This window comes from Hirundo rustica, chromosome 15 (genome assembly GCF_015227805.2).
Source record: "Hirundo rustica isolate bHirRus1 chromosome 15, bHirRus1.pri.v3, whole genome shotgun sequence".
NCBI lineage: Eukaryota > Metazoa > Chordata > Aves > Passeriformes > Hirundinidae > Hirundo > Hirundo rustica.
This window is the reverse complement of record NC_053464.1, coordinates 474224-492407: the sequence shown is the minus strand read 5'-3', so window position 1 is coordinate 492407 and position 18184 is coordinate 474224. Positions and strand designations below refer to the sequence as shown.

At 44.8% G+C, this 18184-nt stretch overlaps 1 protein-coding gene across 16 annotated transcripts in view; it reads left to right on the top strand.

The window, feature by feature from the left end:
* TBC1D24 (TBC1 domain family member 24) overlaps positions 1–18184 on the top strand; it is a 46681-nt gene that overhangs the window by 19275 nt on the left and 9222 nt on the right. For 11 of the 16 annotated variants that reach the window (XM_040078982.2, XM_040078981.1, XM_040078974.1 and 8 more), the window contains 5 exons: positions 1848–2006; positions 2967–3030; positions 4990–5085; positions 7154–7379; positions 9045–13029. In XM_040078982.2, the coding sequence (XP_039934916.1) occupies positions 1848–2006; positions 2967–3030; positions 4990–5085; positions 7154–7379; positions 9045–9199 (700 nt within the window). In that variant the 3' untranslated portion in view covers positions 9200–13029. Of the gene's footprint in view, positions 1–1847; positions 2007–2966; positions 3031–4989; positions 5086–5350; positions 6342–7153; positions 7380–9044; positions 13030–18184 lie in introns of those variants that run through there. The other 5 variants (XR_009208341.1, XR_005703197.1, XM_058422581.1 and 2 more) reach the window with 5 other exon arrangements.

Below are 18184 nucleotides of genomic sequence, written 5' to 3'. Positions count from 1 at the left end.
GCCCAAACAGCTCACAGAAATGTGAAAAATGTACAGACCAGGTATACAAATAATTATGAGGCTTGCTTGAGGTGAAAATTTAAACATTTTTATATTTACTATTAAGTCGTAGCCTATTTATCACCATTGCTTTTCTGCTGGAAATTCATTCTAATAAATGGTTGACTGCCCTGAATTATTTTTTAATTCCTTATATGTGGGGGGAGGAAAAGAATCTTAATTTCTGCTGAACTGAAACCAAGGCTTTGTCTCTTAGCTCTGTTCTGTAGTGGCACCAGTTTTAGCTGCAGACCTGCCAGAACACAGAGCGTGAGATCTAAAGTAAGACTCTGGACATGGGGGTTCAAGGCTTGGCTCCTGCTTTGTTTCAGTGGATCTCTTCTTTGCCTCAGATTGCTGTGTTTAGAAATATAAATAATGTCCCTAGTCAGTGATACTCTAAGTTTTAAATCATGTAAATAGTTACAGCTTGTTTAAATAGCTGCCCATAGAAGTTCCATGCATTAAATAATGCAGGGGAGCAATGCAAAGACTGATTTAGTTCATTTGGCTAAAATAAGCAGTAATTTTAGGAATTTTTTAAGTGAACCTAAAGAGTCACTTCATTCAAATGCTGACACCAAGGTGCCTACAGTGAATTCCAGGAAGTAGTTCCCAGTGTCTACATGCAAGCACTGCTCTGTGTTGCAAATGCTGCTGATTTTTTGGTACTATGAGCATGAAAAAAAAAAAAAAAATATATATATATATATATTTTTTGTGTTTTAGGGAGTGAGCTAAGCTATCCAGATCTGTGCAGATGTACAGTATTGAGGGCCTCTTCATGATCATGAAACTGAGAGAAAAGAAATGCATAATTGTCAAAAAACCCCATCAGAAGTAGGCAAATACTTACACCTAAACCCTTGCATGCAGAGCAAAGTAATAAAGCTCTATTTAACACCTGGCTACCCAGTAATTCAGTGACTTGTGTAAATTCTGTGCCTTTGGCTGTCACTATTGCATTTTAAGCTTTTAACATAGACCATGAAAGCAAATAACATCTAATCCCCAGGCTCTAGGCTTGCATGCTTGTTTAATCTGAGAAATGAAGGCTGGTTAAGATGGTGATGTTACCTTGGAGTGTTTAAAAGTCGTGAATCAATCCTTCCAACTGTATCAGATCCTTCTGGGGGGTACAGGGATTTCCTTCCCAGTGTCAGTGGCTAGCATTCCTTAATGTTCTCAGGCTCCATCTGTAACCACGATCCCACAAACATTTTTGGTTCATAATGAAGTGGAAGTCTTTGGTAATGACATGTTTCCAAAAGGTGGAACTCCTCAAAAGCTTCAAATATTTGCCTTGGATTGCTTACCCTGGTAATACTGATTCCTCTAAAGTTTCTGAGGGGTTTAGGAGTTCTTTAATCCCACTATACGGGCAGGACTTCAGAGTTAGAAAAAATACTGCTCCTTCCTCTCAGATACTGGCTGTTTGTTTAGGTATTCTGTTCTCTGTGCTTAAATACAAGTGCCAGTGAGACACTCACAAACAGCAAATATAAGGCCATGGTCATTTTTAATGGCTCAGTGTTGTGTCCTCTGTGTGTAAAAGTGCAGGCCACAGCTGCCATATGAAGGAATTGAAAATACAATCAAGCCAGATCTCTGTCTTTGAGGATTATGTTAAGTTGCAGTAGTTTATTACCTTCACCAGGTCATGGCTGCCTAATTCTGTGGGCTGGAGCTTTGACCAATAATTTATGTGCTGGAGTCTGTTAGTGTTCAGCTGTCTTCTCGTGTTTCAGTTGAGTAATCCAAAACTTGTTAAATTATTGCTTCTCAATGTTTTGTGTTGTATTTCTCAGGCAGAATGTGCACTTGGCTGTTCACGCTGAGAACTTCAAATCAGAAATTGTCAGTGTAAAGGAGATGCGGGATATCTGGTCATGGATCCCAGAGCGATTTGCACTGTGCCAGCCCCTCCTGCTTTTCACCACCTTGGAACATGGCTGTAGTCTGAGCCGGTAAGGAAAACATTCCTCTCTTCTCTACTGTAGGGCATAAAGGAGCAACTGGTGAAGTGTTTGCTGGATTGACAGAAAGGCCATGCTTAGTCAGAACTTGATCTGAAGAACATAATTAGCGATGGAATATAAATGTGACAAATTCTTGTTGCCTACAGCATTTGACTGGGATATTTCCTATGCCATAATATTTTGAACTGTTCACAATCAATTGGAAAAGTCAAAACTTGGATCAGTTCACGGATTCTGCAGGTCTGAGTCTGGTTCCTTAAGGGTTTGAATGGTTTAACTCAGTGGCTGCTCTGTGGGCACTTTTGATAGATAACCACATTCAAACTGATACAAGAAAGAAGAGAACTGGAAGCTGGAAATTACCAATGAATCTGATTGTTTTGGGGCTTTCTTTTTTAAAGTGAGATAAACTAGATATGAGTTGTCCTTGCACTTGGTACAGAGGACTATAACCCTATAGACCCTAATTATGACTTAGCCATCAGTGGTTGAGGTACTGAGGCAGGGCGTGACCTGCTCTCCCAGCCTTATGTGCCTATGAGGAAGAGCAAAAGCAAGCAAAGAAAAATCATCACAATTAATTTCCATGAAGACCTAAAGCCCTTCAGACATGGCCATCAGTCCTCTAGGTTGTTTTACGATCCTTTATGTTGTTTCAATTCAAGATGCTGTAAAATGCTGCAGTCAATCTAGGTAAGCTTCAAGGTATTCTTGCGACATAAAACTGTACAGGGGACTAAGTAGAGAACAACTGCTTGATAGTATTTGTTTACACTCAACTGTATTTTTACATGGACTTTATAAAGTATTTGCAGGAATATTCTTAGTCTTCAGGTGTTTTTTTGCCATGGCATCAGTTGGAGAAGGAGGCAGTGCCTGACATTGAGGAGGAAAGGAGCTGCAGTTGGTGGCAGTCAAGTGCTCACTTTGTTGTGCTCTGCGCTTCAGGTTCTATTCCCACAGTGAGGGACATGAACCAACTCTGCTCCTCATCAAGACAACAGCAAAAGAGGTGAGTGAGGCGAAAGATAAGTGATTAAATTGGAGTTTGGGCAGTGTGTAATGCTGTGTTGCAACACACAGCTGTTTATAATAAAATGAATAAGCAAGGTTTGGTTTTGTTTTTTTAAGAATCCATGCTTTAAATTATTCTATTTGTTGGTTATAGGACTATGCATTCTTGGGCAGATCTTGCAAACCAGGTCTTGGCTAGCTGCTTTTTCTCTTTCAAGTATTGTGGGGTGATTGACTAGAGTAGCTCATTTTGCTCTTGGATAGACTGAAATACAGTATCAGAGGGACAGAGTGGGAATCGTGCTAAAATTGTGATTCATAGAAGATATTTTCATTTTCTCAAGGATATGAGGAGAGAAAGTAGCAGAATTTAAATGATATGAATAATGTTTCACATGATGTGAAAACAAAAGCCTTAACTTCATCTCGTTCTTAATTGGGAAAAAAATAAGCCAAGGAAGCTCTGTGAAGGAGTGCACACAGGTCCCTTATTTCTGCTCCTCTGTGTGGCGATATTGGACAGCATAATGTGAAAACAGCAACATGCTTATTTAAAAAAATAATACATAAAACAAGAAGTCTTCCCAGAACTTTCTCAGGCGGGCACACAGGAACTTCCTGTAATGGTGGTGTTGTCTGTGCCACTCTGCATTACTTCTAAGTATTCTGTATATAACATTAAGCTGTTATTGCAGCCTGTGGGCTTTATTCCTGCCTCTATCTCTGCAGGATGAAGCCCATTTCTACTCTTATTTACATCTGCCTAATGCTCACCCTCCAGGCCATTCCATAGTTCTGTGTGTGGTTTCTGGCCATTCAGGCCTGTGTTGAGATGCCAGTGGCTTATGAAATGCCCCTGGTGTCTGAAGGGTGGAGGGGGGGAACAGTTATTTTGCTTCTTGTCTTGGAGCCTGTCAAAAAAAATGGGAGAAAAATATGGGGGAGTTTGTTTTGTGCTTATGGATTTGGAGGGGTTTTGCAAAGGGTTGTTCATCCTTTATTCATATCTCTGTAGTTAACGTATAGAATAAAGAAAATTTGCCTTCTGATTTTCTGCCTCTCATACGCATCAGGCATATCACATCAAATGGACTTCTGGGTCATTTAGATTTAATTCTAAATCTAAATTTAGATTTAAATCTAAATACAGATTTATCTGCATAAAACAAGTCTGATCTTCAGTAATTTTGTCCTAGGAGCTCTGCTTGTAATGCTCATGGAGGCCAAACAGCGAATGTACCTTAGAACAATTCTGTATAATCATAATTGTTTTGCGAGTTTCTGGGGGAAAAAAAAGGCAGATGCTTTCATCTCACTCTCGGAGCTTCATTGTTTCTTCTGTCCGCACTTGGCAGGGATGTGTATTTCTGGTAGCAAAAAATTCTAGTGCAAACACAAGTCTCCAGAGATCAGCTCAGCCCTCAAAGGGTGCTTCTCTTTATTGGAGACTAGTTACCCCCATGTGGTTTGCTTGGCTGCCCTACATATCTGAGCTAGTTCAGCATTTGCTTAGCTAAGCTGGCTTTCACCTACACTTTGAAATGTAAAAAAGCCACCAAGGCCACTGTTTGACCAAAAAGTGTTCAGGCAGAGCTGATCATACTTGGGACAGCTTTGCTGCTTTGGTTGCCCGAGTGAGGGAGTGGGAGTCAGGCTGTACAGGCCTGGAATGATCTATGCTTTGGTCCCTGGGGTTGTGATAGAAAATTTCTCCCTTAAGGCATCAGAGGTATGAAGTAATTTATGACACTTCTTAGGATTTAGAGGTAACCACTGGTGGATTAAAAGCAGTTTAAATCTGTCTTTAGATGTAAGTACTTGTTCTGCTTTAGTCCACTGGTATAGAGACTCCGAAACTCAAACTAAAGCCTGAAGTTTTGGCCTCTGAAATGTCAGTACAGTGGGTTTAAAATGCCTTCTCCTTCAATGGGAAGCCTGACTGTGCTGTCTGTGCCAGGTGTGTGGGGCTTACCTGTCCACTGACTGGAGCGAGCGCCGTCGAGGAGGGAACAAGCTGAGTTTCTTTGGAACTGGGGAGTGCTTTGTGTTTAGGGTGAGTAAAATTTTGTTATTGCTGCTCAGTACCAAGATAGAACGACTGTACTGGTTAACTATCACCCTCCTTCCACTTAAAGAAGCTGGATTACATGCCTTTCTAATTTATAAAGTTTATTAACTCTTAATGTGGAGGAAAAAAATTTACTTTTATGTCGCTAGTGGACATGAGTAAATACTCACAGATTTGACTCCACACAAAATGAAGGCTGAAGAAGAAAGAGGAAAGAACTTTATTGTTTACAAAGACCTTGCTTTTATAGGTTTTGAAGAATGACCAGGGATTGGAGAACAAGGCTTCTACCTTTCTATCCCACTGGCCAGGCTAGAAGTCCATCAGTTGACTATCATCAGAAAGAAATGTGGAAAAACAAGATGTTTACATCAGAAAGCCGTGGGAAAAATCAGTCAGAGCTATAAACATCTCACAAAAGCTCTCATGATATGGCAACACTTTTAAGTTTTGTGGTGACTCTTTTTCTCCACTTGCAAAGAACATTTTCTTAAAAGATCATAGAATCATCAAGGTTGAAAAAGACCTTTAGGATCATGAAGTCCAATCACCAACCCAGAACTACCATCGTATTCAGTAGTGAACTATGTTCCCAAGTGCCACATTCACACATTTTTGAACACCTTTTTGAGCACTTTTGACACACCGGTGTCGTGGTTTGACACTGGCCAAATGCCAGGCACCCATGAAAGCTGCTCACTCACCCTCTCCTGCTACAGCTGGGCAGAGGAGAGAAAATTTAACAAAGGGTTCATGAGCTTCCCTGTCCTTAGGCTGGGAAAAAAACACTCCAGTGGCAAAATAGGCTCAATTTAGAGATATAGAGTGAATTTATTACTAACAAGATCAGAGCAGGGAAATGTGAAGTAAAATAAGCTCTTAAAAAAAACTTTTTCCCCCTAGCCTGTTCCTTCTTCCCACTGACAGTGTAGGGAGACAGGGGCTGGGCGGTTTGGTCAGTTCATCACCCAAGGTTTTCTTCCACTGCTCACGGAGAGGAGTCCATCCTCTGTGAGACTGTTGGGTCCCTCCCACAGGACACAGTTCTCCATGAACTTTTCCAGGGTGATTCCAATCTCACAAGCAGCAGCTCCCTGGGACCTGCTGCAACATGAGCCCTTCCCACGGACAAACAGCCCTCCCAAAGCTGCTGCAGTGTGGGTCACTCTTCCACGAGGTGCAGTCCTCCAAGGACAGGCTGCTCCAGCCAGGAAGCAAGGCCCGCTCTCTCCACTGGGTCTCCCACAGGCTCACAACCTCCTCTAAGGCACCCACCCACTTTGGCATGGGTACCTCCCCCACAGGCTGCAGGTGGATCTCTGCATCCCTGTGGATCCTCATAGGCTGCAGGGGGACAACCTGCTTCACCATGGTCATCACCACAGCCTGCAGCAGAATCATGGATCTGCTGCCTGGAGCACCTCCTCCCCCTCCTTCATTATCACAGAGGCATTACCACCATTTCTAATTGACCCAGCCCTGGCCAGCAGCATGTCTGTCTTCAGAGTCATCAGGGATTGGCTCTGCCTGACATGATGGAAGCTTCCAGCAACTTCTCACAGAAGCCCCTTCTGTGGCCTGCCCCACTGCCAAGAACCAGCCTGTGCAAAACTGACACAGATGGTCACTCTATACCTTCCCTGGGCAGCCTGTGCCAGTGCCTGACAACCATTTCAGTGCAGAAATTTTCACAATATCCAATCTAAACCTTCCCAGGCACGACTTGAGGCCATTCCCTCTTGTCTGTCTCTTGTTAACTGGGAGCAGAGCCTTACCTCAACTGGCTCCACCCTCCTTTTATGCAGTTGTAGAGAAAGACGATCTAGAGATGAGAGAAGTAATAATGTAACTCAGAAGTTATTGTGTCATTTCTTCAACCACCTAAAAAGCAAAGGAATAAAGGATAACATCTAGCCTAAAAGAAATGTTGATCCAAGCTTTACTGCTGACTGTATGGGTAGAGACTGAGAGGCTGGAATGTTCTTTTCTGAGCAGAGCTCTGTGGAGTGTGTGTGCACTAATGTCAGCTCTGCCCTTCTCTGCCTCTCTGCAGCTGCAGCCAGAAGTGGAACGCTACGAGTGGGTGATCATAAAACACCCAGAACTAGCCTCGACTGGATCAGAGACAGAAAACCATGCCCAACCAGCTTCTAGCACCCTTTCCTCCAGCAGCAACCCCTCAGATCGCCTTTCTCCCTTCTTAGCAGCTAGGCACTTCAATTTGCCTTCCAAAACAGCCTCCATGTTCATGGCTGGCAGCAGCGAGTGCATCATTGTAGGTGAGTCGGTGTGAGAATTCGAGCACAGATCCTACCCCAGCTCTTCCTGTCTACCTTAGATATGTGGTAAATACACCAGACCCCTTTATCTATTTCAGTATCACTACAGGTAGAGATAAAATTGCCCAAAATGTCATTCCCTAACCAGAATTTTCTGTGGGAATACCTGCATACAAGCATTTTAGAGAAGAGAATAACTCATGACTTTATATACAGCCATTCCTTCATACTGCCTATTTCACAAAGAGAAGTAGTTCTCAAAAAGGAGCTTACTTTGCATCAAGGCCTTTGAAACACAGAGTAAACCATAAAACATGTTAATTCTCCAAGAACTTTATTTGATCTGTGGTGCTGCTGACTTTGGCAAAAGTCTGCTTAGTAAAGTTGTCATTTAAATGGGATTTACAAAAAACAGATCTAAAATCATAGCTTTCATTTTCCCAAAAGTCTTTACTTGACACTTGTTAGGAGGGAAACTGGCCTGTAATTTCCTCTGTAACGTCAAGTGTTGGCTGATTTCCCACATAGCAGCATGTGCTCTAGTCATAAAATCATGGAATTGTTTACTTTGGAAAAGCCCTCTAAGACCATCAAGTCCAACCATTATCCCAGTACTTGCTGGGCCACCACTAACCCGTGTCCCCAGGCACCATATCTACATGGTTTTTGAACGCTTCCAGGGATGGTGACTCCACCACTGCCCTGGGTAGCCTGTTCCAATGCCTGACCGCTCTTTCAGTGCAGAAATTTTCCCAATATCCAACCTAAATCTTCCCTTGTGGTTCAGGCATTTTCCTCTTATACTGTCACTTGTACCCTGGGAGTAGAACCCAACCCCCACCGGGTTCCACCCTCCTTTCAGAGAGGTGTAGAGTGTGTTGTGTCCCACCAGCTCTTCCTATCAGCCTTAGGTAAGGGAGTTGCTTGTATTTACCGTGCACTACCCTATGGGGGGGGTAATAAGATACCCCCCCATTGGGTAGTAGATATGTAGAAGTGAATGTTGTACGCAGCTCCAGCTGTGGGCTGGAATTCCCACCCTTTTGATTCTTCACATGGCTCTGGTAACCATTCTTTGATGGTTGCCCAGTAAGCAATAGGGAATCTTCCTTTTCGTTCTCCTAACACATTTCTGTCTAACTTTATTTCACTTCTCTGCACTTTCTGACTGAAAGCTCTGTGAATCTTTACATAGACCCACAGATAATCAAAATGCTTTCAACTCTTACATGTTTTATAGTGATTTAGAAGACCAAGCCAGTGCTGTTACTTACTGATCTTGTTCTTCTCCCAGCTTTGATTTTTGACTGCTAACAGAATTTTTTGGTTTTCCTTTACTGTAGGATAAGTTTGTAGTTTTAGCTTCCAATATCCTTCAACACTGAGCTGAAATACAGATAGTTTTTAATCTTAAATGCAGGTAGTTTTTATTCTTACTGAGTTGCATTACTTTTGTTTATTATTATTAAAATAAATTATCCAGTTCTGATATTGTAATTCAAAACCTATATATTTGATCATATACTGTTACACCTGAAGACAGCAAGCAGACATTGCTGAGAGCTTCCAGTTGTTCCCCATGAGAAAAGCACTAAAGTCTTTGTACAGCTGTTTCCCATGCCAAGAAATGCAGAGACATCCTCACCCTGTCTTGTCTCTTCCCAGGAGGTGGTGATGGCCAAGCTCTGTATCTCGATGCAGACCTGAACCACGGGAGAACCAGCCACTGCAACACTTTCAATAACCAGCCACTGTGCTCTGAGAGCTTTCAGATCTCCATCCTGGAGGTGTGGGGCTTCAGGGACACCATGAGTGGTTGATGTGACTATCATTAATCAGCTAGTTTTTCAGTTGTCCAAGGTAAATTCTGATACAGGAGCTAAGCATGCTTTCAGCTGGGCTCAGTGCTGTAAGACATTCCTAAGTGGTACACTTGGATTCAGGCCTAGTTTACTCTTATTTTATTTAAGACAGGTCAAGGTGAAGTAATGTATCTGAATAACTGCTTGTCCCTTTACCTCTAGAGATCTGTATTCAGGGACTGTTGGTAAAAATGAAAATCTTATGAGCTCAGATCCATGCTAAATGGATACAGGTCCAAATCATGGGATATGTTTGAGTCCACAGTTCCTTGGAGGCACGGCCATGGCTGAGCTGTGCTGCAGAGCTCTGAGCCACTGGCACCAGTTCCCTGCCTGAGCCAGGAATATCAAACGTCTTCTCATAGGGAGCACTGGTGATTCAGCTTTGACATAAAACAGCAATTCATAAAATTGCCCTCCTATGAGCAGACTTTGTGAGGACAAATCAGTACCATTAAGAAGTTATGAAGCTATTCATTCACCAGAACCATGATTGCTGATCTTCTTGTACCAGAACCTTTAATGTGTTCCAGTTGTATATGTTTGATCAGTCTGCCTCCGAGAAAGGCATTCAGGCTGGACGGTGATATCTCCCAGTCTTGATTTTGTTTACATTCCTATTCCATATCAGTATGATGACTTCAGAGTGACTCCCTGTGTCAGGCAGCTGAAAGCTAGAGGGTCGCTGCAGTGCTCAGAAATGTCCCTTTCCTCATCTTTCCTGGGAGCTGAAATGAAGCTTTAACTCTGGAAATAACTGTGTTGATATCCCCGTGTGACTGGGGAATTAGACATGGTGATAACGGGAGCTTAATCCTCTCCCCACAAGTAAAGAAAGGAAGGCAGGAGGCAAATCTGGGAGTGAATGAGTTTCCCAGGAGAACTGGAGCCAACACTGTTTCTCCAGATGTCGTCCCAGTGATGGATCCCTCCTGAGAAGGTAACCGTTTTCTTCCTGTATGTTCTGGTAGGGTTTGGGTGATGCAATGAGGCTTTGCTCATTCTTGAGCATTCCTACATTCTCTGTAGGTATGCCCTGAGTCATGTGATGTCTGGAGGCAATTCCCCAGAGTCTTTATCCAAAAATTGCACTATCTGTTGTGGAACTTCTCCCACATGAAGTACAAATACATAAACATGAGTGAGTTGTCCAGAGCATACAACAGGATGCTCAGAGTTTCAGTGAGTAACTCACTCATAAGATTTATCACAACAGGGAAAATGAAGGGGACGAGAAATTGCTGATTTTCTAAACAGTTCAATCTGAAAAATAGCTGCAGTGTGGGTTTGCTACTCAATGTTATTGCTACTTAAGCTTGAAGTTCATTAAAAGGAAAAATTTAAATGAATAATGTTAAAAGCTAGGCTGGACAGGGTCACATTCATATTCAGAGGTCAGAGGTGAGTTTTGGGTCATGTTGGCTTGTCCAGCTTACCAGCCATGACAGTACCTCATAGCTTGGTAAAGAGTTGCTTCTTGCAGAGTATGTGAATAAACTTGGCAAAAATAAGATTTTCTTTTTAAGGTGCCATTTTGAATTTTTGTCAAAATAACTCTGAAAAATTAGCCTATGTGTAGAACAGTTTAAGATGTCTTTTGCACCATTTGTATTTGCAACTGGATTCTCTCACCCTGTCTGAGAGTCAGCATTGGGCCTCCGTTTCTCCTTCCCACACAATGGGTTCTGCTTAGTTGTCTTTTCACAGGTTTACAATAAGCTTGATTGAACTGCAAGAGGTAATTCAATTATACTGATATATTTTGATGTGAAAGAACTCAGTCATATCTAGCTTTTTGCAAACACTGGCTGATGCTGCCTTCTATTTTTCCAAGCCACCCATGTCAGTTTGCCCTTGCAGGTACCCCACGAGCTTCCTCAGACAAAAAAAAAAAAAAAAAAAATCACTCCAAAATATAGGTTCTCCTTAGTGTAGGTGGGATTTCCATTTGGTTTGCATCTCCTCTTTTGAGCCTGTCTGAGGAGATATCCTTGGGAGCAAAAAACAACTCAAAACCACAATAGTATTATTTTCCAACTTGTTGTCAGAAATTCCCTGGAGCTGTGTGTTGGTGTGATTTGTGGGAGTGTAATGTTCTACTCCAAATGAATAAATTTTATCTGCAAAAGCTTGGCTGCATCTGGCAGTGTGATGGGATTTCCTCGCTCCCAACTCTGCTGGGTGCAACTATGTCAATACCTTGTCTTAAACTGTCTAAGAAACATTCCTCAGAAACATATTCCTTTCCCTGCTCTGTTCTTAGTGCACAGTGATTTGGGTGTTTGGAATCTGATGTAACTCCTGGTTGCTCCGAAACTCATCATAGGATACTAGTGTGAGAATCCAAGGAGCAGTACTGGATGCCAGGCATGGGACTGGTTTGGCTTGATAAAAGCACTGCTCTGCCACAGCCACCCTGTGGGTCTGGTCTGTGTGGTTTGAACTGGAATAGCCTGGATGAGCAAGAAGCTGCAATAATCCAGGGAGAGCAGTTCTACAGTGCTGCAGCAACTTCACACAATCTTTGTGTTCAGTAATGGATATTCCTTGTCATGTGCAAATACTCATCCATCATTGCTGTTGTGGTTGTGAGACACCTTAGAAGAACAGTGTTTTGACTTGGTCATCTTTCCAGTAGCCAAGAGGCATTTTTCCTGTCTGTGTAGTTAATTGTTGTTGCTGACCAACTGTATATCAAAGTTCAACCCCTTTGTTTCATGCAAAGCTCTTGAGATGGAGGCCACAGGCTAGTTTTGAAGACAATGACTACAATGGACACCTTATCAGAAAATGAAGTTATCTCAAGTACTCCGGCCATGAAGTGCTTTAGTCAGTTGTTACTTGCAGCTCTGAACAACTGTTGAAGTAGGCTGTAATCCCTATTTGTCGTCCTGCTGGCAGCAGTAAGTGTGCCAGTCACAGGATGGGTGCGGGCTGGGTGTTGGTCACCACAGTTCTGCAAGAGCGTCTGTGCTTTCCTGAGAAGCTGCTTTTTGCTTTGTCATATTCCTTGAAGGCAGAAAGGATTAGAAACTCCTGACATCAGAAGCCTGATTTGACTGTAAATGGCAACCAAGCTGTTTGCAGGCCACAGAAACTCTATCCAGCTGCAGCCAGGTTGGACAGGCTTCACTAAGCCTGAGTTGTCTTTCCTGCAGCTCCTGCACTTTGGCATGCTTCTTTTTCTGATGCATCACATTAATCAACCTCCTGTTAACAGAGGCACATTAGCAGAGGGAAGGCAAAAATACTCATTTCCTCTCTGGTGACATATCTGAAGTCAAAATGGAGTGGGGGCCAGTACTGTTCTTTGAAGAGTTAAACCATGCCAATAGAGATCTGTGGTGACCCACAGAGGGTGACGTGCAGATCCATCAACTGCTCTTCATGTCTTTGTATAGCAATTGTGTACTTTGTCCTTGGAAATTCATCCTCATTTTTGGTGGGGCATGATCTCCTCTGCCCGTGGAGACACTGATGCCACAGCCAGAAGCTGACCCACAACCGTGACACTGTGAGAGCTCAGTTCCTGTGAGTGACACTGAGTCAGACTGTTGGGTACAGCCGAGGCATGGGCACATGGCTGTTCTGCAGCTCTCTCGTGAATTTCAGACTATTCATTGTCAGGTTGAGTGTGTGTGTGTACTATTTGGGGTGATGTTTTCTTCAGATGAGTGGTGCTGTGCTGCAAAATTGGTTTTCTACCATATCTTGGAATCACTGCCCTATGTCAACAGTATTTTTGTCACTGTGCAGGATATTGATTATATTAAAGGTATTTAACTGTGGAGGCTGCTGACTTTGTCCTTTGATCTGGTCTTTTCCTTCCCATAGAGCTCAGCAAAAGGCACCCTGACACTGAAAGAAAGTCTGGAGCATGTGTTCTCCGACAGAACTCTCACTGCAGTGAGGTGGTCACACGATTCCTGATCCTTTCAGATCTCATGAAACTTCCCTTAAGATCAGATGTCAAACTGACTGTGAAGTCTCTAGATAGCAAATTCTATCATGAGCCTTCTTCCATTTTGTCTTGGTTTTGAAAGACAGTTGTCTGCTAGGGAAAGTTAGAGCCTTTCTTGGAATGGAGAATGTAAACCCTCTTCAAATTATTATAATTTTGCAATTAGGGGCTTTTAGGCAAAGATATGGCAATAGGAGTAACTGTTCTTTACTAGGAATATTAAAAAAAAAAAATACAAATGTAGTACAAAAAACAAGCAAGGAAGCAAAGAAAAATCAGGGTGTTGGAAGCAGTCTAAATAAGTCCTTCTGGAGTAAGAGATGTGGTTCTGTGGAGTAGAGATGGTCCTGTAGAAAATCTAGTGGTGATGAGGAATCTGGTGGAAAAACTGGATACCTTGTGTCCTTCAGTCCCAGTTTTTATCTAGCTAGGAACAGTTGGCTCCTCCCTCACTGGGTGGAGCATCTCCCAATGGGATGATGGAATGTGTCCTGTCATTGGTGGGCCCTAATGGCCCATTATCAGAAGATGTCCCCCTGGAGGATGGAGGGGTGGTGAAAGAGGTAAGAAACACTGCCCCACCTGGTTTGAATGGCTGGGCCATTATCAGAAGGCATCTGCTCCCCTCCCCCCTGGAAGGGTGAGAGAAGGATAAAACATCTCCCAAAAAACAGTTTTCAGCAGATGAAATAGAATACACATTTTTAGGTTACATAATCTAATACACATTTGCAGGGCCAGGGAGCATGGTTTGCCCCAGCCCAGCCTAAGTTTAAAATGGAATTTAGAGGTGTCTTCTGGCCACCAGCACCTGTAAGTTGCAATCAGACCATGCAGTGACCAAGGATGTAAGTGAGAAATGTGGAATTGCATGAAATTTGAGGTTTAAACAAACTGCTGTCAGGCCAGAGAGAACTGGATATTTCCCTTCAAAAAACTCCAACCCCTCTATATCCACCTCACACAAATCTGGCCTTCCTGCACTGCTGTACATTTCCAAGAGCAGAGCTATAGTTTTATTAAGGCAATGCAGTGTGGTAAAGGGATTGATGAGCTGGCAGAAACAATTCCCAGATGATTGATTCTCCAGCCAGCTCTGCACTGCCAGGAGGTGTAGTGGCATGGGATTTGTTTTGGTTTTATTGTATGTGCTGTTAATATGTAATGGTTCCTCCTATGTACCCCTGTTTGTTCCCCCCAATGGTCTTTCCCTGTTTTTTTCCCCTCCAACCGGTATGTGTCAATCCCCCACTCCCCCCCTCCTCTGGGGTCTGCTTGTCATCTTGGAGCCTTCCACTGGAGCTAGAAAGTTCTTCCAAGGGCATCAAGTGATAGGTCAGATCCAGTGGGGGTCCTTCCCCATCATCTAGGTTTGCTTTATAAAAATGCCATTCAGCAGTGTGACCCTTCCCTGGTGATCCCTGATTTGCTCACCCCCTGCCTCTTCCCCTTGTTCCAGCCCCAAATAAAAGGTGCAGGCAAACAGCCTGGGGGGCTCTACCTGGGCAGTTACCTGGAGGTGAGGAGGTCCCACCCAGGGGCTCCAATAAAATCTTGTGACCCGCTCAGCAGAGTCCTCCTTTCTATCTCTGCCTTCGTTGCCTTGCACCACCTGTGCCTGCCGCCGAGGTCGCGTGGGAGCCAAGACCCCACGGGATGGGATTAGGTGGCACTGCCAGCTGTCTGTACCTTTCCACGCCGCGGTGCCTGAGCTAGCCCGAGCGAGCGTGAGGAAGACCACGCATTAGGCACCGCCACAAGGAGGTTTGCTGCACAGGAAGCCTGTGGCCACTAGAGGTTCCTCTCAGCCTGGTCGTGTGCCTCCATCACCAGTAAATCCATCCTTGCAATCCAAAAGGGCTTTCTTCACATGGTTTCCAAAGGTGACCTGAGCCTTAAATACTGTAAATCACAATTTTACAACTCCCTTAAAGGCTGTAAACTTAACCGTGACGGTGCTTAGTAGCAGGAAAGTGTAAGTGAGGGATCGTGAGGAGCTGCACAGTTCAGGCAGCTGTTTTGGGACCTTGCAGCTCTGCACTGTAAACCCAGTGACTGAGACCTGAGAGGGGAATGTGCTTGATTGCATCAGGCTGCAGATGATTGGTGTCCTGCCTAGAAAGCGTGGTGGTGGGAAGGTCCTGGATGATGTCTCAGGACAGCTGCAGGAGCCTGAACTGGAAAAGTGTCTTGCTGTGCTGCTGCAGTGTGAGAAGAGCCTAATGTTTGCCAGTTGTGCTCTTTTTTTCTGGACTTTCTGTACAGGCTTTTATGCAGTGTAAATGTCTCAGAGACACCTGCTTCTTTGAGATGTTTTATAACCAGCTGTGGCACAACATTGCCTCTGGCAGCAGATTTAAAGGGTTTTCTGCCTTTTCAAGCCCCTCGCTGGGTGTTTCCCGCCCTGTCCTGCTATTGCCCTTCCCAAGCACTGCTTCGGGCTGCAGAGCCTGTGCCTGAGCCTCTGGGAAGATCGTGGCTCCACTCCTTGGCTGTACTCTGGTGACACAGGCTGCTGCTGACTGATTTCAGACCACACAAACAGCACTTGGGTGGAGCTGGGTACAGACTTCAGCTGGGAAAAGTGTTCCTGCTTTTCAAACCTGCAGCTGGCTACTGCTGGGCAAGTGTAGATAAGGCACCAGGACTGTTGGACTGTCCTGAACCCAGGGATGCACCTCCCATTGCTGACACAGCTTCAGTCCATGTTTAGTCACCTCCCTTTCCGTGGTTAAATGTCCTTCAGAGTTACAGCTGTGCCCTCCACGTGTCATTGGCTGAAGGGTTTCTGACAGGGCTTGTCCTCCTGATCCCTCAGTCTTGAGATGAAGGAATCGAGTCTGGAATCCCATAAGGAAAAGTGCAAGCCCAGCAAGCCAGTGATCAGTACCTCATCCTCCCAGCCTGCGTGATGCTGGATCATGTGTCCCATAAATAACTGGGAGTACACATTTTTGATCTGTGAGCATTCCAGAGCAGCACCAGTGTTGGCTGTACCAGCTCAGCAGCCCAGCTGGCTGCAGCCAGAACTCTCCCAGTGGCAGTGGCTGGGGCACAGTCTGTTCCTCTTCCTTAAATGTCCTCCTTATGCTGAAATCCTCCTCCTTAAACTTCTCCGGGTTTATGTGAAGACCCACTTTTGCCCCCTCACTCTGTGAAGCTCTTGGCTGTACTGCAGGGAGCCAATCACTCTCATAGAACATTTTTTTTTCCTTTTGCATCCTTACCTGCTGCAGGGGTCCGCATACACAGTGCTTGGCACACTCAGCTTGATGATGCTCTGAATTCAGGCCCAAGAAAGACCACAACTCAAACGAGGTTGGCTGCTCACTGTGAATCCTGCAGAACAACAACTTGCCCAGTTTTGTTCGAGGGAGTTTTAGGGCTGAAACTCCACAAGCTATCGCTGCTGAGCTGGGTCCAGGTGTACATCCAGACTGGTATCTTATCCATGGACTTCTTGCATACCAAATTACACCTGCCTGAGGATAGCCCTGCCAGCTTCAGCAGCACAAAGCCAGTGGCCATAGGGCTGTTGCTGAGCTGTGGTGCCCTGCAGTCCGTATCCTGGCAGTCAGCTGGCACAAGGGGTACATCTGCATCAGTCCTTGGCACCCGCAGAGCTTTGCCACAAGCAGCTGTGTCTCTAGTGCAGCGCTCTGCAGCCACCCGCTCCCCTCGGCTGGCCAACGTTATCCCTTGGGCACTGTGCAACAGTGGAACTGGGCTTCCTTGCTGCCTCCACAGTCAAAATGTTGCAGGACTTCCCCATGGCCACACCCAAACCAAGTTACTGTGGAAAGAAGCAGCAATATCTCAGAATTCTGAATTTCCCCAGGTTTGGCTGCCTGTTTCACAGAACCAGGCAGTGAACTCCACCACTGCTTCCCACAGGGAAGGGCTGTGGTGGGGCTGGAACTCTGCTGGGGAGCAGAATCCCCTTCAGCTACCCACCCTTCAGACAAAGCCAGAGGAAAATGGATTTCAGCAGTTTCACAGCTCACAGAAATACTTGTGGATGCTCCTGAAAGGATCTGCCTAACAAATAGTCATAACCTCTCTCTCAAGTTGATTAGGTTTTTCTGCACTACAGAACACCAGCCACAGCTCCTGCAGGATACTGTGCTCTTGTGGTGCCAGGTATTTCCTAGAGTCATGGCTTTCCTTGCAGCCCACCATGGGTTGTGCCCCAGGGTTGACTCCAGCTTAGAAACTGAATTTAGCAGTCCAGCTGAGTTCAACTTAAGGACTGCAGAGCCATAGCTCCCAGAATTCCTCAGGGTGTGAGTCTCTTCAGGATGGCTTTCTTCCCTAATGAGCAGTAACAGTCTCATGAACAGATTTTTGAAATTGCAGAAGTGGAAACCACAGGAGGAATAGCTGACTCACTGAGGAAATCTTATTAATGTGTTTGACAGAGTCTTGGGGTAGAGGCAGGGGCAAGTCAGGGCTTTCAAAGGAAGTATGGGAGCTTCAGGCCAGCTGTCTGTCTTGTTCTTAGCCCTCTGACAGTGTTGGAGATGCCTCCTGCTCCAACCAGTCTCTTGGGCATTTCCAGCCCGTATTTAGGAGGAAAATGTGCTGCTCCTCTGGTTGGTGGGACCAGAGGTTTGCTCCAGCCTATTCTCTGGGTCAGAGCAACCTCCAGCTGGGTCAGATCCAGTTCCAGTTCCTGGGCTGTGCTGAGAGATGATTGCAAAGAAGAGGGCCCAGAGCTGCCCATCAGAGGAAGTGGAAGGGCAGGCTCTTGTCCTGTAAACCAGCACAAACACACTCAGGGCAGAGGCTTTTGGCCTGATTTACCCATGACCTTTGCCGTGGTCCCTCCCTCAGGCGGCCGGAGCCCGCTTGCCAGGGCTGGATCTGTGTTTCCTTGTACACACAAGGGTGCACTCCAGTCAGCTCCTGCCCTGCCTTTACACTGGTTTTCTCAAGCAGGGGATGTGTTTAGGGGTTTAATATTTAATCTTCACCCTACTGAA